A 23,796-nucleotide genomic window follows, 5' to 3' on the forward strand; every position below is an offset into this window, starting at 1 on the left:
AGCTTTTCTTATTCATCCTGCCTGGTGCACTTTGGGATATTGAATGCTGATGATAAAAGAGGTTTTCTTACATTTAGGTTTGTTATAATGTTGTTTTATTAAATAATTGAGCTGGTAGGCTCCTATATTTGTACAATAAGTGTTTCTAAAGCCCTTTTCAGACATGGACTATATATCATCACTGGCAGTACGTGTTGTTGAAAGTAAAGGCATTTTGTCATTCAGATGGGTTTCACGTTATAAATGCTCTTCTTTTGGCCATGTAGAGATCGGCTGCGTCCCTGCATGAAGAAATGCTGCCCCATCATTCATTTGGATCAGAAGGCATTCTGGATACACAGTGGGATTCTAGCGTTGGTCAGCAAAAAAAGTTTCCCTACTATCCTTTGGTAAGGTGCTGTGGTTCTAAAGTGAAAGCTCTATGTGTGCTAATTCCAAAAATACATGATATAATGTAACAGTGGATGCAGAAAGAAAATTGATGAGTATTATTATTAATTTATACAACCATCAAATTGTGAGATATGCTACTTATCTGAATTTTCTAGCTTTGTTAGCTAGTATGACAGATGAAATACCTCCAAAAGATTAACTCGTGCATTGAGCTGGTTTATTTCAATGGCCTTATAAAATAGCAGTTGTATAGTAGGGGAATTTCAGTGTAGCATCATTTTAATCATATTTAGTGGAGATATTTGATTTAATGTTACAGGTAGTCAAAGAAAATGTGGTTCGGTGGCTTGGCACAGATTTGCATATATATGTGACGCACTACTGCAGTTTAAGAATGCAGCTTGCTAACCAAGTTTGCTAGCATGAGCTGATAAGCTAGCATTCTACTCTCTGGAGAGCTAAACCAACACTGGTCATTTCTGGCTTCAAAATACCAAGAAGAATGCTGCCAAAATGCCAACACCAAGGCTTTAAAATCCACAAAACAATACGCCTGTCTTTTATATACAGCCTGTGATGCGGACACATCTTCCCTGCTTCAGTGTTGCCACATTGGGCTTTTCCACATGATACTGGGCTATCTTAGCTTAACTAAGCAGGTAAAGAATGTGTTATAAAATGAGCCACTCTTGTACTCCTATGTGTTTCTAAGCTACTAAAAGTCTGACAGTATTTCAAATCGAAAGGGACAAGTGGCCAACTTGTAATGAGAGCTAGAGGGAGAACTGTGAGGCAAAGGGTGTATGCCAACGTTCTATAAACAAAGGGTAGTTACTGGAGCCTGGTCCACTAATCATGATGATCAATAATTGCAGCAGTGGTGGTGACACACTGCCCCACCCACACATAACCTAGAGTAATGACTGGTAAATAAGAAAAACTGATTCTTGAAACCGAAGGTGCAACAAAAAGAAACCAACTAAACCACAGAGAAAGGCGCTGAAGTGTGACGCTCACTATTGTCTAAATTAATCACTTCATATTTAAGTTAAAACAACTGATATTTTTAATATTGAAGCATTACTAGAATCAGGTGGGTTTGCGTTTGACTTTTAGTTTGCAGTCAGGCTGGGACTTGGATATCACTATATTTTTTTTAAAGTTGGGGTAACATTGATGAATGATTACTGATATTTTTAATGATCACTGGTTTCACTAGTTAGCAGTTCCTGGTTTCAAAGAACCGCTATGCCTTTTGCCATAAAATCCAGAAATCAGTGGGTGATGATAGATTCAACAGGAACTGTAAGGAGTTAATTTGCATTTGATCAGCATGGCAGCTTACCAGACACATCACTGTGATGCTATAGCTTTGGGACATGGAGGGGAAAGGATACCTTTGTTTATACAAAAATATTCTACAACAAGTGGTAAGCTTGAAGATTTTTAGGTTATTAAATTTAGGTTACACATGTTAGTCTCCTTGTGACAGCATTTTACAGCATTATGTCACCTCTTGGCTAACTAAAAGCTGACAATGTGATTGGTCAGATGCAATATTGATCCAGGACCAACATGATGCAGGAACGACACCAACATAGGGATATCAGATCATGTGCAATCAAACGCACATTATTTTATGTTGTGAAAAATGATGGCTGGATGGATGTTTTGTTGACTAGACAATGTTGCTGTAAATTAGGATTACTTATTTATATTTGACACAATCAGGCATTTAGTTTTATAAAGTGTCCCATGAATGAAGACTTTTCTTGTTCTGCAACACAAGGGGGGAGATTTTTCCATCCTACATGAAAAGATTACCCATTCACTCACTCTGGCAGTGTGCCACATTGCAAGTATATTATTATTTTTATGTAAAAATGACATTGAAACAGTGGTTGCAGCACTTTTGAGAGTTAACTCCAACTGAGAGGCTTGGTTTAACTCAGCAAGTTCTCAGCTCAGCAGATACCTTTCTCAACTATATAATACAAAGGAGTTTAAAAACTGCAGAATTTTGATTTTTAAAATTGTGGCAGAGGTAAGCCGGAGAGAAAAAACAATTTCCACAGAACACAAACTGAAAACACTTTACTGTAACTACACCCTGCAAAGTTGATGACTTCTCAGAACTGAAGATTAGGAGGGGGTGGGTGGGTGCACTTTTTTTCCCCCTCTTTACTGTTTGCCACCCCATCTCGTTCTCCCTCCCTCTCTCTCCCTAAACCCCCCTGGAGTCTGTGAAGTGTGAACAGACGCTTTGCTGTCTCAGCTTGGCAATCTTTGATCAACGCAGGGTTGCCAGCCTTCAGTCGGACAAGGTCAGAGGAGCGAGATGACAGTCTGTGTGTTGTCAAAAGCGGGGAGGCGCCACCTGTTTGAGAATAAATTCTGCTCACTCTCCCATCTACCTGCACCCTTAATGCCAAAGAGCTTCAAACTGAGTGGAGTCAACAGCTTGTTTTATAGAAGTAGGCGTCTTCATTGATATGTCCATTAGACGTGTCCCCAGGTATCCTTGTCAAACTCGCTGCCTTTGACAATAACCAACCTTGGGCTCTATGCAAATGTGTGCTGCGCCGTGAGTTACTGACTCTCAAACAGCAGACAGGATCACTTCTAAGCCTGCCTGTGCATTGGTCTGTGTCAGTGCAGCAGATAAATGCCTGTACAGTTTGTTTTCCTGCTCCGATAGCAAGAATGAAATCAACAGGCAAGCTGTGTCGCTGTGTAGTCTTTTTCAGGCAGTCTTAAACCCAATCCTCTTTGCTTCCCTCCAGGGTGGAATTTGAATGACCTGATCAATTTCTAATCAGGAAAGACCTGCAGCCTTTCTCTCGTTGTAATGGAGTTTCCCACAGATCTTCTATATGGCAGGCTCGCTCTGAAATTGTTAAGAGCAAAGGGTAGGTTGCATGTTTTCTAGGGTTCATTTTTCTGATGTCTTTTTCGACCTGCATTGCAATGAATGCATTTTATCTCCAGTGTAAATCTGCTGTTACCTAAATATAGAGGTATTTGTGGAATCCTAAACACCACTGCACATCACAATGAAGCCCGGGCCCTGGATAAAGGCAGAGGTGGCCTTTTCATGTTGGAAATGAAACCCCAGGAGGTCTGCCTGCTTTGTGCGTCAAGAAAAGCCATGCTCCAAAAAATACTTAATGATATTCTGGGAATTTTATCAGCAGTGTGTTTCTGAATAACTCTATAGGCTCCGTAGTAGGTTGAACGTGGTTTTTACTATTGCTTCCCAACTATTTTTAGCAGACACCCCTCATGGAGCAGTTTGAGTATGCTTTCACTGACACTACATGTCATGCTGTAAATGTATTTGAATTTTAACACAGGGCTTGTCATATTATATCACATAATAATTACCGTGGTCAAATTCTTCTTTCTGTTTGCTTTTTCGGGGTTTTTTGGTCTTGATTTTGCTGGGATTTGTGGATTATCCAGTGTGTATTCTGGGTATTGGCCCAAAGCAGGGGTAGGCAACTCCAGGCCTTGAGTGCCGGTGTCCTGCAGGTTTTAGATATCATCCTGTGGTTATCTAAAACTGGCCTCTGGAGAACTTCAAGCCATGTTGGGGAGGTAATTTAGCCATTTGAATCAGCTGTGTTGGAGGACAAGGACACATCTAAAACCTGCAGGACACCAGCACTTGAGGCCTGGAGTTCGAGACCCCTGGCCTAGAGGCCTGTGGACAGTGGGAAGCCCCTCTGATCCTTCTGGAAAAAAAAAAGACTTTCAGATTTTTATTCTGTTCAACCTCTTGTTTTGAAACCATACATTATACAGCCATGCAAAACAGAACATTTCACGGGATTCTAAGCAGTCCTGTAAAAAACCAAATACACTCTATGATTTAGTAGTTTGTAAAACAACCTTCAGCAGTACTAAGTTAATCATTTTCTGCATGACTTTATTAGTCTTTCAAATTGTTGTGGAATTTTGTCCCACTCTTTTTTGCGTTACTTCAGTTCTTTGAGATGTTTGTTATGTAGGGCTTTCTAATGGTCCTGATCAGGTATGCTTGGATTAACTCCTGGATTCTGTTTTCAGCCATTCTGTTTGCTCCTGTGCTTGGGATCATTGTCTTATTGCATGAGGCAATTTTGGCCAAGCTTTAGCTGCCAGACAGATAACCTCACATTTGACTCTAGAATACTTTGATATTCTGAGGTGTTCTTGGTCAACTCCATGACAGCAAGTTGCCCACTTCCTGTGGCTCCAAAACAGGCCCAAATCATTACGCCTCTACCACCGTGCTCGAAAGTTGGTATGATGTGTTGCATTTGGTTTTCACCAAACCTGTTGCTCAAATATCTCAATTTTTATCTTCTTCCAAAAGTGTTATGGCTTTTCAGGAAAATAAGCAAGTTAATCCAGACGTTAGCTGCTGCAACAATCACAGTGGACTCATGACCTTAAAATGTGTTTAGAGCTAAAGGAAGAGGCCAAACTGGCTGGAGAGGCAAATAACCACTAATGTTGTAACAATGATGTAATGATGTGCTGATCTGCTGTCTCCTTAAAAGTGAAGTTTCACCATAAATCTACCCTCCGAAGGGAATATTCTTATTTTGCCTAGATGAATGAATGTGAATGTGTCTAATTATAAAAGAAAAAAAAGATTTAACACCAAATCCAATTAGCTAGGGCCAACCAAACACTTGTCCCCATGCATCTGTACCTTGATGCCTTTTTCCCATCAAAATGGGATTGTTGAGACGAGTAAATATCACGTGGTATCTGTCAGCTTATCCCAACTAACTAGCTATTCTCTGGTCTCAAAGACTGTATATAAATGATGGCAGTAGCCCCTGATTTTGGGTTGTGCATTTTGAAGTCTAAGAATTATTTTTAATCCTGCTGCCAAGTTATTTATTTTGTTTAACTGTTGTTGGAGCCAGCTGTTACCATGTTTGGGTGACAGGATGCAGTGGTACGTTTTAAGCTAATGCTGTCATGCTTGGTTAGCAAACTGTGCCTATAAATTATACAGCTGCAATTCAAAGATGCATATATCAGCTAATTAGTGTAGAGTCAGAGACTACAAAAAAATGCTAGAATTTCAATCACCAAAAGTGACTTGACACATAGCGAGCAATCCATGCATGTTTGTAAAAGAAGTATTGCCCACATCGAATATGATTGAGGGACAATAACCCATCTACAAAGGGCCCAAACCATTATTCGTACCACGTTTTAAACATGCTTTTAAATGGCTTGATGTTCAGCATTTTAATATAACAGACTATAGGAAGTAACTCGCTTTTGGATCTAGCCTCAAGTAGCCAGGTGAAGTTTTTGGCACTTCTGTATTTCCTTCCGTTTTTTAACCCTTGATGTTGCCACTTGCATGGTAGTATCCGGTAGTGCATGGTAGTACCGACAAGCAGGTCTTGCTGTCGGTAACCCACCTTTGGATGTAGCAGGGTAGTTGTTTTTTATCTAAATGTTTCCCCGATGCAAACTAGCAGACTCCAGGTGTGCCTGTCTCGTGTTTCTCATGTTTTACCAGCTGACTGGCCAACCGGCCAGGTTGCTAGGTAGCTAGCTAGTTCATTGTTGATATTCCTAATTAATCATGCTGATGGCAAGTGCAAAACTGCAATACTAATGTCTGCAAAGAAACAAGGATGAAAACAGCAGCGTGACTGTTCGTACTGGAGTTTTACAGCCAAAAAGTAGTTATTCTCCAGTTAGTCAATGATTTCTATGTTCAGTCTGTCTTTTTATGTATGCCACAGGGGGGTGGGGGGATGAAAAAGGGGATTACGGTTGTTTCCTGTTTAATTCCAGAAAAGCTGATATGATTTTGCTGAAGACATTTATGGTTTTTGATGATGGTCTTTTTTAAGAGCTAAGAGACTTTGATGCATCCTGTGTAATTTGGCAACAACAGAAAAATAAAGAAAACATTTTTCACAGTCTTGCAAATTGTCTCCTCTTGGAACTGTTAGTGCTGTGAAATTACAAGAAGGCAGCTTTGAAGAATGTGTGTTTTGATGTGTACTGAGCCACCAGCTTTCTGGCAATGTGTTTGATTTGATTTGATTTGATATACCTTTATTAGTCCTACAAGGGAAAATTTCATAAGGCTGCCGACCTATTGCACGCAATGGCGGCGCCATCTTACCCTCTGACCATACATACATTACACAAAACATCACATGGGGAAGACAGGTCAGAGAGGTATAACAATGGAAAAATGCACCACATGAGGAAAGATAAGGAGAAAAAAATAACTCCCCCCAGACTGAGCTCCAACAGGGAGATCAGTTTGAGAACAGAAAAAAACACCTCTGCACATAGCACATGAAAAAAACTCTTAATGCACCAAAGAAACACATGACAAGCAACAGGGGTGGGTAAAGGGTGAGAGACAGCCGATTTAGACAGTATATCCGGGCCTGCAGCCTGTGCGCTGGTCTCCTTGATCCACCGTCAGCATCAGAAGGGAATAAGCGCCGAAGGCGTTTGGAAAGGGAGGGGGGATGAGTGTGTGCATATCAGTGTATATGTATGTGTGTGCGTGTCCAGAGTTCGGCAGAGACAGTGTCCTTCGCCCTGCTAGGCTAAGTAAACGGTCTTCCAGCCAACCCAGGTGGCCTTGCATGGAATGGGAAGAACAGTCTAAACACAGTCGTTATCAGGGTGTTTTTGTTCGGCTCCAGCCTCGAGACCGCAGCTGATTAGGATTAGGTTTGCCTGTAAACCTATGTATGGAATTCTCCTATTTGACACACAAATGGATATCCTATGATACAGGTACTCTAAGGCCAGAATGGTGGAAAAAAACTTGATTTTAAGGGTAACATGTTGTAATCTCTGATTCTAGGCTTTCTTAGCATAAAATGCAATCTAACCCTACGCTTAAGTGGTTTGTCAGTGAGCTGGGGGAATTCAAGAAGTTATGTTACACAATGTCATTTTATTTGCCTTCTAGGTGGATTATTAAACAATGGATGACACAACAGTCACTGACCTCAAAGAGTCAACATCGGAGCAGTCAGTAAATCGGATTTACACTCATAAACCTGGGACCACCAGGCTGGAAGAACCACACAGCAGATTTATCTTCCTTTGATTTGAAAGGAATCTGCAAAGAAGTCACATTGATGGATTTAATTAAGGACGTTTTTGACTGAAACCCTGAGTTGTCTGAAAAATAACCGCACCAGTGTAAGTCATTTTGACACCGTGTTTTGACACATCTGAGTCACCTGTACCATGTGGTCAATGGGCTTGCTTTTTTCTCACACCTTTTGGACTCTAGATTTATCGTGATGCTGCTTTTCTCTGTTGCACTCTCAGAGTTTCCCACAAGCGGATTTTGACTATTGACAACATGCCTCTGCTCAAAGTCAGGAAAATCAGGACTTTTGCTCTCCTTTTTTGTGTGATTACATTTACAACTTTCCTGTTCAGCTATACCTTCCGGGACCCTTCACTCTACTTCTTTAAGTACGCATTTCGCCTTTCGGACAACTTCTTCTCCAAAGGGCTGTGTGCCTGTCGTCAGTGCATAGCAGAGCTGGAGGATGACCCGTGGTTCGCCGAACGCTTTAATCAGTCCATCCACCCTCTGATGACCAGAGAGAACAGTGCCCTCTCGGATGAAACCTTTAAGTGGTGGCAGGTAAGATTCAGGGGATGTGTGTGGGGGGAATTTGCAATGCTGTTTCTACACAAGACTGGTAATAAAAAAGCACATTCAGCATTCGAGAGAAGTCGAGGTGCTGAAAAGGAAAGATGAATAAAGAACAGAGTTCACACACTGCTGTAATGCTTCCACGACACATTTGTTTTTGCCACATTGATTGTTTCAAATCCAAAAGTCCTTACCAGGATCAAGTTGTGAAGCAAACTCCCACGCACAATTTGTTCATATTTAACAAGCGAGATGGAGAATATGGAAATTCTCTCCCAGAAAATCTGTAGATAACGAGAGACATTTTCCATACATGACTTGAAAGTGTAAAAGATGCTTTAACTGTTCACTCACTGGAATCTGTCTCCATCACACTTTAGGCCAGGGTTGTCAAACTCCTGTTACATTGTAGGCCTTAGTATTAGCCACTTAAGTGAGCCGATGTTGTACCGAGGATGGTGTCCCCGACAAAATTTGTTTCCCCTGCGTCGGGAGCATTCGCTAAGCAGGGAAAGTGGATCCAGTTTACTCCGCCTCCATTACAGTCAAGTAGACGTGAATGTAGTGATGTTTCAGTTTTGTAAAAAAGTGAAAAATGAGTGTTGTTGCATTGCATTGTTGAGCGTTACAACAGAAAATCATACATTTATTGTTCTCACGTGGTATTCAATGGGATTATTTCAACAAACCAAGGACATTTTGCTTGATAACTATTTGTATCCCCCTGTAACTTTACTGTTTAAAGAGCTAAAACCTCCAAAGGTTCAGGAGTAATAAGTCATTATAAGAAGTGTTTGAGAATTAAAAATCAAGAATGTGAGATCCTGTTTGTTTGTGATTTGGAGAGCCCAACGCATGCTCCCGACGCAGGGGAATCAAATTTTGTCGGGGATACCTACCTTGGCAGGACATCGGGACCAGTGAAGTCAGTGTAAAGAAGGTTAAATATACATGTAGATATCTTATTATAAGGAAAAGAAGTACAATTTTTTAACAGTACATGTCAGTTTTTCTACATGATAAAGAAAAGTTCTGGTAGCTCATTGCTCTCACTGTCCGGTAAATATGAAACAGTTTCTGCTAATTCACAGAAAGTCCCTTTGTTTTCTTTTTTTAGCCATACCCATTTAAAAAAAACAATTTTTATAGTCAGTAGTTAAAAAAATAGCAAAATTGTTTATCGGTAACGTAAATACTTTGGTGTGGTATTAAAGGTTATAACTTAATTATCAGTAAAAGTTGTAAAACATATTAAAAAATATTTCACATTTTCCAAAACCATCCAGTGGGTCAGATTTGAGCTCAAACCGGGCCGTTTCTGGCCACCGGGATACAGCAGGATGTTTAACACCCCTGCTGTAGGCAATTAAACAGTCATAAAACTAGTTTAGCAGTAAACGTTTACAAGAGCTTTCAAAAAGCTTTACTTTAGTGACTTTGTTGCTAGAAAGTTAACAAAAACATTGGTAACACTGTATGTCTGTTTCCTTGTAATAACAAACCATAAGGAATGCAACCATCGAGCATGGCTCTGTTCCCAAATCACAAAAACATTTGAAGTTTACTAACTTGACTAATATTTCACCAAAATGATAATCGGACCATTTTCATCACTGCAAGTGACAAAAAGTGAGGTGCGGGACCTCATTTCTTTCAGAAAATGTTTGGCTAATGCTTAGTGACAACTTTCCTCTGAATGGGCTGCCCTACTCTAAACAGCAAAAACAGCAAAAAATTTTTACTATTTTTTGTAAATCCTTTTCTACTGACATCATATGGAGATAAGAATTGAAAAAATCAACCTCAACCTCGCATCATTAGAAATCTTGGCCACACTTAAGATGAGCATCCAGCGCTGTAACATATATGCATGAGAGGAAATGAGGCAAAGCATAAAAATCCCTGTTTAATCTTTCTCTTACTGTAACAATGAAAACTCAGTGCATCCCAGTCTTTTCAAGTCACTGAAGTCTCCATCTGGCAACTGTCTAGTGTCAGACTAAACATAATGTATTTGTTTTGACATGAGCACCATGACTTGACATGGCAGTCAGCAGAGGAATTGTTATCTCTGCCTCTTCCAAGATGGATTTTGTCACCTGTGTGATTGCTGGGCATCACTGACTAAATGGCCCCCTGAGAGTAGAAGCCCTTGGATGCAGAGTGACAGGAAACCCAGTTGGGTTTTTTTTACTGTTATTTACTGAGATTTCCCCCATATCAACCTCCATTTTCTCTCCACTGGAAAAAATCTTAATGGATGTCACGCCCCCTACATTTGGCCTGTCGCGTGTGGGGAACATAAAACGCAGTAAACATAAAAAGGAAGCCACGGTCGCTGGATACCATAGCGCTTAGTGTTTTATGGATCCCTTGCCCCATCTACATAAGTACTTATGTACCAGCCCAATATATAGTTTACTTTCTCTATATGTCATCATTAAACTGCAGCTCTCTAAATCAGAAAGAGCTATTCACAGAAATTATCCTACCTTTGTGTGGAAGGCATCCAGTATTCCCACATTCACCTCACACCATGTCCAATTAGAGGCAGGAATAGGCAAATTACTGCAAGGTTGCCTCCTGTCACTATTCATTCCAGAAAGTGCTTCTCACAGGAAGCTTGATGAGGCAAGCATCACATATCAACGGTTGCCCGGCCAGATGGTGTGGCCTGCTCTGCTCCAAGGCAAGGGCATGACCATAAGGTGCATCTGAGCGCTTTTCTCCAAGGAGCTGTCACAGTTTAGATGTTACACAGCTAAATGTAATTCCTGCATCAATTGCTGCATATTCTAAACTTGCCTGCTGTCTACCTAAAACCTTATTGCCCAGTTGTTTAAATATGATAAAAAAGGCTGAAGGAAAATTTTTGAACCACATGTATCCAAAGCCATGCTTTAAAATTGAGAATGATGTAGAATGTCCTGTATCCATTCAGCAGACAGCACACGCACATTCCTGCGCTTATTTGCTGTCTCTCCGAGTTCAAAGCTGCCAGAAGAAAGCAGGGCCAAAAGAGCCCCCGCAGACGGAGCTAAGCCGCCCCTCAGGTTCTTTCAGAAATGTGCTCGGTGTCTTGAGCTCCACTGCCCTTGTTCAATCACTTCTACTTAAAGTGGCCCTGGAGCTGAGTGTCTGTCTCTGAGGCCTGCATGTGCTCTGTCACCAGTGGTTGCAGTCAGAGAGGCAGCCAGCCAACTTCAACGAAGTGGTGGAGGAGCTGTTCCAAGTCATCCCCGATGAGGTGCTTTACATGGACGCCGGTCCCGAGCGCTGCAGGACTTGCGCCGTCGTGGGGAACTCCGGGAACCTGAAGGGGTCCCATTACGGTGGCCTCATCGACTCTAGTGATTTCATCATAAGGTCAGTAAACACGTCAATCAGAGGTTTGATTTTGAAGCTCTCACCTCTATTTACTCTGCACTGTGAAAATTTAACTTTTCAAGCTTCATGAGTCAGTTCATGTTATGAAAGCATCACACGAGGGCAAGGTAGCTACTGGTGCAGCCTGTCGTTAGACATCAGAATTACAAAAAAACAAGAAGAAAGAAAAGCAAGCGGCAACCTCTGAGCTGAAAACTGCCACACGAATGTCAAAAATTGCAGTTCCCCTAATGGGCACATGAGGATGATTCCAAAAACAATGCAGTAAGACTTCCATGTAAAATTCCCAACCAAACAACATTAAAAAGTATAATTACAGCCTGGTACAATAGCAGATTTACCCTCTGTGGAGGCCCAGCATCACAGCCCACCATGGTTGAACTGAGCTGGATGTCTCTACCCTGGAATTATCTGACTAATAATATGGCCTACTGCCTACTGGTACAGCTCCACTCCTGACTAAAAACACTGGGTATCTGGGACAGGTCGATATGTGCGACTGATACAGTTCTTTCTTGCTCTGCCTTTAAGTGTGCCATGCTTTCGCTTGGAGTAAGAGAGCTAACATACCACGCAGGAAGGTAATGTTGAAGGTTCAGTATCTTGGAGGTTTTTCAAACCCGCGATACCGAAAGCTTTTCTTCTTATTTTTGCGGTAGTTTTTGATTTATTTGCAAACTGTGGTTAAGTATTCCGACTTAACTGAAGAGCTCAGATGATGACGCTTCTATCTCTCTCTTTCACTCCCTTTCATTATGTTCAAGGCAATATTTGCTTTTATTGCACTCATGGTTAGAGAACATTTGATTAATATTGACTAGATTAATATTATTTTGCTCCATCTGTCTTTTGTCAGCACCACTCCATATATATGTGGTGTGTGAGGAGGTGTGCTTACAGGCAGTGCAGGGAAAGTAAAGATGAGCACAGCTTTAAACAGCCACAGTAGATGCAGTAGCTTAATAACTACAGACTAGTGTAAATTAGAAAAATGAATAACTTGCTTACATTTTTTTTGGATTTATTTAGGTTTATTATTTTACTGAGATTACCACTTATATTTTAGAACGATAAAATGTGTTGTCTTATATATAAAATGATACAGATATTTGGTGCTTTAAAAATCTTTCAGCTGATCAAAAACATAAACAGACACTCTAAATATTTTTATGTGAAATTATTTGTATTTTTATTGTTTTTTTTAGTTAATAATAGAAATATGGGGGTGCAGAATAAATGTATTTCATTGTCACAAGAAGTTGTGGAGTACTTGTTTACGTCCTCCCTGACTCTGCTAGGATCAGTTCCTTGTTTGTGCGTTTCCAGACATGTGTGACGCCAAGTTGCAGAGTGCCCCTGGTGGACAAAATGTGTAATATCAGCCCGGATTACATGGTTGAAGGCTGTTTCTCCCTTTTCTTTTTTACTTTTTAAAATCCCATTTATCGCTTGTTATAAATGCAGACACCAGTAGATCAGCAAGTAGCTAAATATCAAGGTCAATATATCAGACAGGGTTTTTGCACTCTAACAAGAAGGCTTCTGCTTTGAAGCCCACACTGTAGTTTCATCCATCATTTATAACCAGTCTATTAGTTGTAGAAGAAGAAAGTTGGCTGGCAGCTGGCATCAGTAATGATGATTGCTAACTGAAGCTTAGCTACTTCAAGTGGCTGGTTGTTGTTATGACTACCATAAAGAACATCAGGCATGCCTACATCCCAACACTGAAGCAACATGTATGTTTCAATCCTTCCAAATACAATAATAAACTCTACTTCTTAGATATTTCATAAGTTCAAAATAATATTAAAATATTAACCATACTTTTTCCCCTATATCGTATGAATATATTCTCTCCACCTAATTACTGCTACGACAAACTCAAATAGAGCAGATAGTCGTGCAGTAAAATGATTAGAAAACACTGTAGCCAAAATATGCTTCCCATTTAATTTAGAGATAATACTGAAAGAAGTCTGCTCAGGGCTGAGTGCACCATTGACTCTATGAGGTCTTGTTCTCAGTGTGTATTCTTGGAATCTGACATTCTTTAAACTCATCTCTATATTTAGAGATAGATCTATAGATATAGAGGTAGAATATTAAGGCAGTGAAAGATTTCTAATATTTAGGTCATCATTCCTGGTTATGCCCCTAAAAGAATTTTTACTTTGCTGGTACAACAAATCAAAGTCGGCCCAGGAACCTGGTTAAATGTGCCAGATGTTTTATCATTTTTAATTTTGTCTTTGTTCTTTCATTTCATAATTGATTAACCTGGAGGCATCCTTGTCTTACTGTTATTGCCTCGTCAGATGTCTTTTCTTTCCCTGGATTTAAAAATGAACTGAGGGGTTTGCTGTTTTAACAAAAGCAGCTCTTGCTTGTTCAGTCCAACCAGTATTTACCGCCACAGAAGATACAAAAGTACTGCAGTTAACTGTCAAAATTTTCAGCTTAAGAAAACTTTTACTATGCGAATTTCTGTCGGTGCTCTGCTACTGGAAACCTAATTTCCCAGAGGAACCTACCCGAGGGGTTAATAATGATCTATCGCTTAAGACTGGGCGATATATCGAGTTTTTAAAAAATATCGATATATTTTCATACGAGATATAAGATGTGACAATATTGTTTATATCGATATAGTCTATGTTACGTTATAATTATACTTGTGGAGCCACAAGTTTGCCTCTCTTTTGTCTCTATGCAACGTTACTGGGCCTCGCCTCTCCTTCACTGAACACAACCAGTGTTGCCAACTCCTCAGTAAGGAAAATCGCTATTGGTTGTCCTAAAAGTCGCTAGAAGTCGCTAAATGACGTCATCACCTAATTTGCATAATTGGTCATGCTAATGTAATTGTAACCTACGCTGCTGGAGAGAGAAATAACATCGTGGTCGAGACATAAAGTGAGCAAAAAACGTCCTAAATGCATTTAGAATTTATTTAGAACTACAAATTAAATTTCTTTTAGCAATTATTGTTTTTTGTAATGTCTTTCACGTCTTTTTTTAGCGACTTTTTTTAGAAAAAAAGTCGCTAGGGGGTCTGAAAACTCGCTAAATATAGCGACAAAGTCGCTAAGTTGGCAACACTGAACACAACTCCCCCTCCCCCATCGCTTCACCTGCAGGTAACGACAAGATGGACACAGCAAATCTCCATTAACGAGTAACCGCGGATCGCCCCGTGCGTGGGGCTAGACGGCGTCAACGTGTTAGCAAGCTAACCGCGTTAACGACATGCATGGCCTAAAATCCTTTCATTTTCTCAAAAAACGACAGCGCGCCTTATGTATAAATTCTGGTTGTGCTTACTGACCGCAAACCGATTTTATGTGGTACACAGCGCTCAGCAATCTGTCAATAAATGTTTTCGTTCGACTTTGCTAAGCTACGGAGCAGCACCGCTTGATGGATTGTCGGAGCATTACAGCTACCGTAGTCTGGAGCCTCGCGGAGTGATACGTACTGTGCTTCAACGTAATATTCCCGTATTGTGTGTGTAAATGGCACCTGTTAAGAGACACAGTTACGAAGCAGATTTCAAACTCCAGGCTGTCAGCCACACAGTAGAACTTGGGAACAGAGCAGCTGTGAAATCTGTCTTTGTTATTATGCTCAGTGTCTTTTAGTTTACATTTTGACTGCACAATTGTGAGCTTTTTGTTATGCACAAAAACAACATTGTTTTCTTTTATTTATGGAGCATTATTATTTAATAATATTATTTTTGAGTAATTTCTTCATGTACATCTACGCTGTATGTTAATAAAAGTGCCTGTGTGACATCTGGGACACAGCTTTGACTAAGAACTCTCTTTTTGTTCTTACATTATGGCTTAAAAAAATATATTGAGATATATATTGTATATCGCCATCCAACTAAAAAATATCGAGATATGAATTTTGGGTCGTATCGCCCAGCCCTATTATCTCTCTATCTATCTTATTATTGCCATAGACTGTATATAAAAGATGGATATAACCACAGTGAAATCACCCATTGACTTATGGACTCTGCTTTTTGAAGTCTCAGTGTTAGGATTTTGAGTATTTTTTCTGCTTTTTGGAGTTTTTAGAGTGACCATATCTGATCAAAGGATGTAGAACTAAGTTATGAGCTAACGCTAGCAAGCTTTTTATAAAGCTGCATTCATAAACTCTATGGATCAAATTTATAGGCAGAGATATCCGATAAACAATACTAAGAGACAAGTAAAATACGTTTTTTATTACTATTATTATTTAAAAAGGACATCATAACTGGGGGTAAGGTAAGAGATGACAAAGGGGAAATAAACAACAGACTGTAGATAAAAGACGGACATAGTCGCCATGACAAAAGTGGCTGCATTTAGATGAACGTTTAGTTACTAAATGCAACAAAAAATTGTATGGGTCCATTACACAGACACTGATACTTGCTAACCTGCTAAATGCTATTGTCTATTAAATGGACCAAACACCCCAAAACACCCAACATACATATAACATACATATAAAGGAGTAAAGCATAGAAACAAGTTTGTTTTTGTGTTTTGATTTTGTTCTTTGTCAAGTTGTAAACACAGATTTTAATACTGTTAAGTTGGAAATTCATTTTAACATCTATGAGGTTTGGAGCCACAGAGGCTCAAGTGGTCGTTAGGGGAACTGCAGTATTTGGCACACATAAAGTATGTGTCTTTGTGATCTTGTTTTAAAAGAGTAGATGCACTTAGTTTTTATTTCACTGATTTCTCTCATGACTCATATCTCTCTCTCTCTGTATTTGATTTGCCGACTGCGCTCATCAGTCCTGTCTCACTCACACATTTATGCTCTGCTGTGAAGCTTTCCAGAAAGAAAGGTGGGGCTAGAGATTTGACTGTCCCACATCCTCATTCTGGGTTAGATAACCATTTGAGTAAATTGCCTCAACAATGCAGGAGATAAAAACCATGCAGTTTGAATATTATAATGTTTCTCCCGTGCCTTGCGGTGATGAGAAACAGGAGTCTGTTGCTCTCTGTGTTCTCGCACATCAATTACAGCACAGCAGAGAAGGAATTTGAATAGATGAAAAACAACAGAGTTTGCTCTCTGAGGTATAAATGATATGAATGTACATGAAAGGGTTAAAAAACATGCTCGCTCAGACTTTGTTGATGCTGTTTCTCCAGGGTAGAGAAGTCACTGATTGCATTCTTAAACAATTTAGGAGAAAAATCAAATTGATAGTTATTATATCTGAAGACTGAAGTGTAGTACAGCTTGTTTTTCTAAAGCAGATTAACACCAAAATTTAAAAGATGACTTGAAGAAGATGAGGATGACCACTTAAAGACAAAACCTTGCTTCAAATGTGTTTTCAACTTTTCAATTGGCACAAAACATAAAACAATTAAACAAATACCATAACATTGATGCCAAACTGAAGCCTTTGCTATGTCCTGATTCTGTTTTATCAATTTGCAGTTTGGATTTGAATGAGACTTGTTGAGCTCTGACTCAGAATAAGCTAAAGGCTGCAGGGGTGGGAAATGCATATTCCTCGAGAGGGGATTTGTATTATCTAGAGGGAGTTCTCCGAATAGTATTTAACAACTCTGAAGGCTGTTACTGTCTGCATCGGAATTATCCTCTGCAACTACAAGAGATAAAACTTCATCAGTATTCAAAGATTTTTTTTTCTGAACAATAATGTCTGCACTACAGATTATGAAATAGTTTTATTAAATACCATACCTACTAAATGTTTATATCATATCAGAATTGATTAGTGAACATCATCCACTGAGAGTAAGCAGGGGGTAAAAAACCCCCCAAAAAAACAATAAAACAATGCATTTCACCCAGACCCTCTAAAGCCTCCTTTATGGATTATTATGAATATTGAACAGCACTGGCCTGTCTGCTAGAGCCTCTTGTTTGTTCAGCAGATTGAAGTGGAAAATAGATTTGAGTCATAAAAGCAGCCTTTGCATCTTCCTTTCACAGACAGTTTTTGTTCTTCTAAGGCGGTATAATTCATAAGCCGATGCACATGATCACTAAAACCTCCGTTTTTTTGTTCGGGTGGGGTTGTCTTATCTTTCTGAAATGCACAAGTCCACAAAAGTCCACTTCCTGTTGGTGTGGGAATTCAGATAAGAAGTACATTTTAGACAAAGACTTGGAATTACATTTCATCTGTTTTATAGTTCACAAATAGGGAAGAGAAGGGAGAATAATTTGGAATAAAGAGCAAATAAGTGTGGCCTGGTATGTCTGTGCTTAATTACAGTCAGTGCCATCGAAAGTGCATGAACTCTAGATAAATATTTCAACTTACTTTAATGGATATAAGGATATAAAAATAACAATAGATAGAAATAGTTTATGTTCTTCTAAAACATAGTAATTGATAAGCCACACTTAACGCATACATCCATCTGTCTATTCTCTTCTGCTTTTCCTGATCAGAGTTAAGGGGATGGTCAGGCTGGAGCCTACCCTAGCTACAAGGTTAGGCCCACTATGTCCATTTTCCATCTGATGTGATGGTCCATTTGAGTTTTGCCAGACAAATATAGTTTTTATGAATAGCATGAGGAGGGACTATAGGCTATACCCAAAAGATGAGCATTACTGTTGTGGTTTCAGCCAATAGTTTCTAGAGTCCACCTTTAAAACCTCAATGTTAGCCATGTTAGCTTTTTAGACCCAGGTGTCACCACATCTAGAAAAGAGGGTGGGTTGCTAACTGAGCAAGTTCTACCTTACTTCGTTGACAAGATGCAAGCTTTGCCTAAAAGAAGACCATATTATTCAGATAAAAAGTAACTTTCAGCTGCACCCTTGCCACCAGGGGTCACCACAGCATGTAGTTCCACATGTTTGTATACCGGACACAATCCTAAGGGAGACTTGTGTCAAGCTAGAATTAAACCCAGCTTTTGCTTGCCAAGTAAATGCTAACCACTAAACTACTGGAGCCACATATTTTTGTTAGCTAGGCCTGAACTAGTTGATTAATCTGATATTATTTATACAGTTGATACAGTTGTCAGCAAAGGGAACAGTAGTTACAGAGTTACTAATGTTTATTAACTAATGTAGTAACATTAATTACCAAAACTCTTTTTAGGACGAGGCTGCAAACATATTAATTTCATGGCTGAATTTCAGCATGGAATTATATGGCGCCTGTCTCACTTATGGAGCCAGCCTCAAGTGGCCATTAGAGGAACTGCAGAGTTTGGCAATTGGCTTCTTTTTTGAGACTCATAGGCTGTGTCCCAATTCAGGGTCTGCACGCTTGAAGTACGCATTTTAGGTGTGATTACGTCACCACCACGCGATGACGGCTGTCCCAATTCGAAGTGTACTTCAAATGCATACTTCAAATGCATACTCCAAATGCGCCGTCGATTTCCCCAAATATCAAGCGTGGTCCGGTGCACGCTTCGTGGTCCCATATATCCCACAATTCATAGCACGGCGGTGGGTGTGGATAATTTTGCCGCAAAATACGGCAGAAGGGAGCGGCCGAAGAGTGAACTGTCAAAAGTAAGTACTGAATATGATGTCACTTATTTATGTGCGAATGTTTAATAACGAAGAATATTAAAACATTGCTGTTGGCCACATGTCGGCAAAGTTATGTGACATTAGTGACGTTTGTACTTTCAGCGTTAACTTGGTTTTAAAGCCTCTACATATATATATATATATATATATATATATATATATATATATATATATATATATATATATATATATGTATATGTATATATATGTATATATATATGTATATATATATGTATATATATATATATATATATATATATATATATATATATATATATATATATATAGCCTCAGATACTCAACTAATCAAAGTGATGTCAGAACAAAAATGAATGACCAACAAAACATTTTTTCTCCTTCATTTATGTCACACAATGCTGTATGAGACGTTTCTCGCGGTTAGTATCATGGTTGCTAGGCAACCTGAACAGCGCGACGCAGGCTAGCCCGTCTCATTTCACAAGCCTCTCACTTCCGCACTTCTCGTACTTATAGTACGCACCGTACGTAGTACACGTAGTGCGCGTACTTCAAGCGTGCAGACCCCGAATTGGGACACAGCCATAGGGTGGGGCTTTTGTGGTGTCTTTTATATATAAAAACATACCACATTTTCTTATCTTAAGAACATTGTATATATATATACAATGTTCTTAAGATAAGACCTGCATTTGAGATTAGCTTTTCATTCTTTTTTGAATAATGTGCAGTTGTCACTTTTTAGGACACTGTAATGGATCAATTTCACACAAAAAGCAGAGAGTAAATAAGGCACACTGGTAATACAGGCTGATTTTTGGAAAGTCTATTACTACTTCAAATTGAAGTGCCATTTTAAAACTAAATATAGTAACTTGAGCCTGAAAAAAATTGGATGCTTTTAGAGGAGCAGGGACAAACATTATCCCAATTCTGTGGACAAGCACTCAGTTATAATCGATAGCAAACAGATAGATAATCTATTCAGCATGATGGTCATATCAACAGATTAACCATTAAGCAAATATCCAAAAGCAAATTTCTTGCATTATTCTTACAAGGCTTTTAATTCAACCCAGCATGGCTTTGCCAACCTGCTATGACATGTTGCCTCTATATAAAACCATATTATTGCACTTATCTTCTCTGGCAGCCCCCTCCATGGCAGCAGCACGATACTGTCAACCAATTCAATTATAGGATGACAGGACAGCAGCAAGACAAGAGTTATTACTTTGCTATTAGCAGAAGAGCTTCCTGCAGACGTATGCTTTGAAAATGTTTGCTGTCTTTTTATTTACTGTAGGCTGAGCGTCACATTTTCAGTCATGCTTGGTTGGAAGCTGTGGTGCTGAACCAAAAGGTCACAATAATAGTGAATAGGCAGGGGACCACTAAGGGGTACATACATTTTTTCTTTTCTTTTTCTTTTTCTTTTTACAAACCTGAAATAAACTGATGTGCTGATTGGACTGATGTCTATATGCAAATTTCTAAAGCAGTAGCTGACACTCGCTGGGAGCACTGTCCACTAAGAACGAGCAGGCTGAAAACAAAGGATTCCAAATATCCACAGTTCAGTTCACTCAGATCCTCTAAAGCCTCCTTCACAGACTATTATGAATATTGAATGGCACTGGCGTATCTGCTAAAGCCTCTTGTTTGCTCAGCAGATTTCATTAAAAAATAGATTTGACTCATAAAAAGTGCTGTGCATTTTCCTTTGACAGACAATAGTGAGCTCTATGGCTTGTGAATGATGAAATCTTATAAGAGATATGCTGTTGAAGCACCAGTAAGTCACTGTAATTATTAAAATTTCATTCAAGATGTTTTTTTTGTTTTCAGCTTGTCTTAGGGAATGTTACAGTGTTACACTATGCTCAATTCCAGTTTGTATCTGCAGATAAGGACATTTTAGACACAAAGTCAATGTTTTTATCTAGTAAATGTAAAAATACAGCTAACTTTCTGGAGGTGAAGACACATTTCATCTGTCCTGCACTGTAGTAGAGATAAGGGAGAGTAATAAGGGGCAAACACCAGACAAAACTGGATGTCTAATTGGATGTCTTCAACCATGTTCAATTAAGCGTAATGGAAAGGGCAGCATAGAGGTGAGGAACTATAATTACAAAGTAATACTTTCATGAATAGCTGAATAGAAATACAAGAGACACAGTTAAAAATGGCAACTAAGTGGAGAGGAAAATAACAAAAACAAAAAGTCACCAAGCATCAGATGTCCATGGAAGTTATTTTCTGGATTAAAGATCATCAGCTTTGACCTTTAAAAAGACATCCCTTTATTGCTAAATTTGGTTGAAAGGTAAAGTGTAAAAATTGTCTCTATGACCTCATTTTGAATTCATATAACCCGTTGTGCAGTTTTCAGGAGAAAAACTGGATAGATTTAGTTAATAGGTAAAAGTTTAGCATACATCATATTCAATTAGAAACCAAGTTCCAAAAACTAGCCACATGGCACTGGCTACAATAGCAGGTCTATCCACATATGGGAACACATAAATTTTTGTTCAACTGCTCATTAACACGATATCTAGACAGCCAATCACGTGGCTGCTGCTCAGTGGATTTAGGCCATTTGGGTCAAAACAACCTGCTGATGTTCAAACTGAGCATCGACAGGATGCAAGGTGAAAGGGGATTCAAGTGACTTAAATTACATTTCTTCCTCTTATGCCAATGAATTTGGCATACTTGCTGGTGCCAGAGTATTATCTGAGTATTTCAGAAATTGCTGACTTGGATTTTAATGCACATCCACTTCTAAAGTTCCAAAAACCAGAAGACATCCAGTGAGAGGCAGTTCTCTGGGGAAAAAATGCTTTGTTGCCTATCAGCTCAACAGAAATTAGCACTTCTTACAACTAAAGTACAATAGCATCTCTGAATGCTGAATGAGTGAAACACACTGATCCTTGAAGCACATTGAAATTAGCTGGCAAATAATATGTCCAATAATATGTGGTGAAGCCTGTTCAAGAAGTTTGTGATGCTCGTTTTTCAATAATTAGTCACTGCTTGTTAGCATTAGTTAGCACTCCGCTCACTGGTGACATATGGCTCTCAAAATCAACCAGCACTTTTTAAAGAACTTTTGTGCTGTTTCTTGTCTGGTAAAGTCATCTTTTCAATATTTCTAGAGGTGGTATTGGGATAAGTCATGATGTTAGTCAATCTATACCAGAATAACCACTATAACACATACAAAACCTGGGAATTTATTTTTATAAAAAGTCTAATCACTCGAGGCATGTCTGAACAGAGACTATCAGCAATTACTTTCTCTTAGTATTCTGTATGCTCGGTACACTAGCATATTTCATTTGAAATAGAAGTAGTCTGTCTGGGATGTATGATTGTCTCATCATTTTTATTTACTCTGCTGAATTGAGGATCAGTCAAGCTTATAGTCGACATGATAATGTAAGCCCTTGCAAATAACTTCATTAAGATGGATCTTGGAGCCAGCAGATGTAATAGGCAGGCATTTGTGACTCAGTCTCTGGATGAAATTGGCTTTAAAACTGGGATTTTAACACAAGTAATGTACATGCTTTCTCGCTTTGCTTCTCTTCGGTCTTCTCTCAATCTTTTTCTTTGTTTATATACTTGTTTATAAGAAAGAAGTTGGGTGTGTGTGTGTGTGGGGGGGGGGGGGGGGGGGGGGGGGGGGTTGCCTTTCTCAGTGAGAGACTCATTAACATATTGATATGTTCCTGGGGGCTGATGAATGGCCAGAAAGCTCCATGTAATGCCTCTTAACCCTGTCTAAGGATAAATAAGCTGCACTTTGGTGTTGGTAATCAGTAGTTTAAAGTTCAAACAAAGATCTAGTATTAAAAGCTAGTTCTTCCATTATTCCTCCTCCTCCTGGTTATTATTACTGCACAATGAGAGTGGTGCCTTCAAAGATTCATTATTCCTAAAATTTCCATTAAAGACTTTATTTTCATGGGTACCCAATCCACTTTGCAATCAGTGCTGTCCTTGGCTCAGCGGACCTTTGTGTTATTGTGAGGCAAAGAACAATTGAGGTCTCGGACTTGATTGCTACTCAGGCTACGTCACACTACAAATGAGTGCCACCGGGGCACTGTAGGAAATTTAGATTTGCTGTATGAAATTCACTTGATCGGGTCATGATCATCTTTTTTTCTTTTGTTTTTCTTGCATATACCCTGATGTACAGTGATCAGCAAAGAATGTTAAGCCATCCCTCATTTCTTTGTATTTGGAAGGTAAACTGGAAATAGGTATAGCTGTTAAGGGGAACATGTGCAAACATAAATGGACATACAGTATACAATTTAAAACCAGAGTTTTTACTATTTTAATAAACGTGAAAGTAAATATTTGTCTGTCTGAACAGTCTGAACTCTTAGGCAAGCTTTCTTGTCATTTCTTTAAGTTATCCAGACTTTCTGAAGGACATTCAAAGCTCTTCTTTGGATATTTGCTGGCTGTTGTTCTGTTCTCTGTCAAGATGATCCAATATTGTTTCAATAACTTTGAATGCAACACTGATCGTGTTGCATCCAGCTATGCTTGTACTGTATTAACAGGGTCTTTTTCTCGTCTTTCCTCATGTTGTGCACTTTCCATTGTTATACCTCTCTGACCTGTCAACCCCATGTGATGTTTGTGTAATGTATGTATGGTTGGAAGGGTAAGATGGCGCTGGCACGGCTGGCAGCCTTAACCCAATTTCCCTCGGGATGAATAAAGTAGTTCAAATCAAATCAAGTTTCTCGGACAAGAAGTGAAACATCTTCAAGGAAACTTATAGA

At 39.2% G+C, this 23,796-nt stretch overlaps 1 protein-coding gene across 3 annotated transcripts in view; it reads left to right on the forward strand.

Moving 5' to 3' along the window:
- The window catches only part of LOC102795426 (CMP-N-acetylneuraminate-beta-galactosamide-alpha-2,3-sialyltransferase 1-like), a 105,802-nt gene that overhangs the window by 40,203 nt on the left and 41,803 nt on the right, over positions 1–23,796 (forward strand). Inside the window, exons 1-3 of one of the 3 annotated variants that reach the window (XM_006806053.3) lie at positions 370–389; positions 7,352–8,044; positions 11,229–11,422. In XM_006806053.3, coding sequence (XP_006806116.1) covers positions 7,754–8,044; positions 11,229–11,422 — 485 coding nt within the window. In that variant the 5' untranslated portion in view covers positions 370–389; positions 7,352–7,753. Of the gene's footprint in view, positions 1–369; positions 390–7,153; positions 7,174–7,351; positions 8,045–11,228; positions 11,423–23,796 lie in introns of those variants that run through there. The other 2 variants (XM_035914434.2, XM_006806052.3) reach the window with 2 other exon arrangements.

The sequence above is a fragment of the Neolamprologus brichardi genome, chromosome 22, assembly GCF_056152115.1.
Source record: "Neolamprologus brichardi isolate AB-2024 chromosome 22, ASM5615211v1, whole genome shotgun sequence".
Taxonomy (NCBI): domain Eukaryota; kingdom Metazoa; phylum Chordata; class Actinopteri; order Cichliformes; family Cichlidae; genus Neolamprologus; species Neolamprologus brichardi.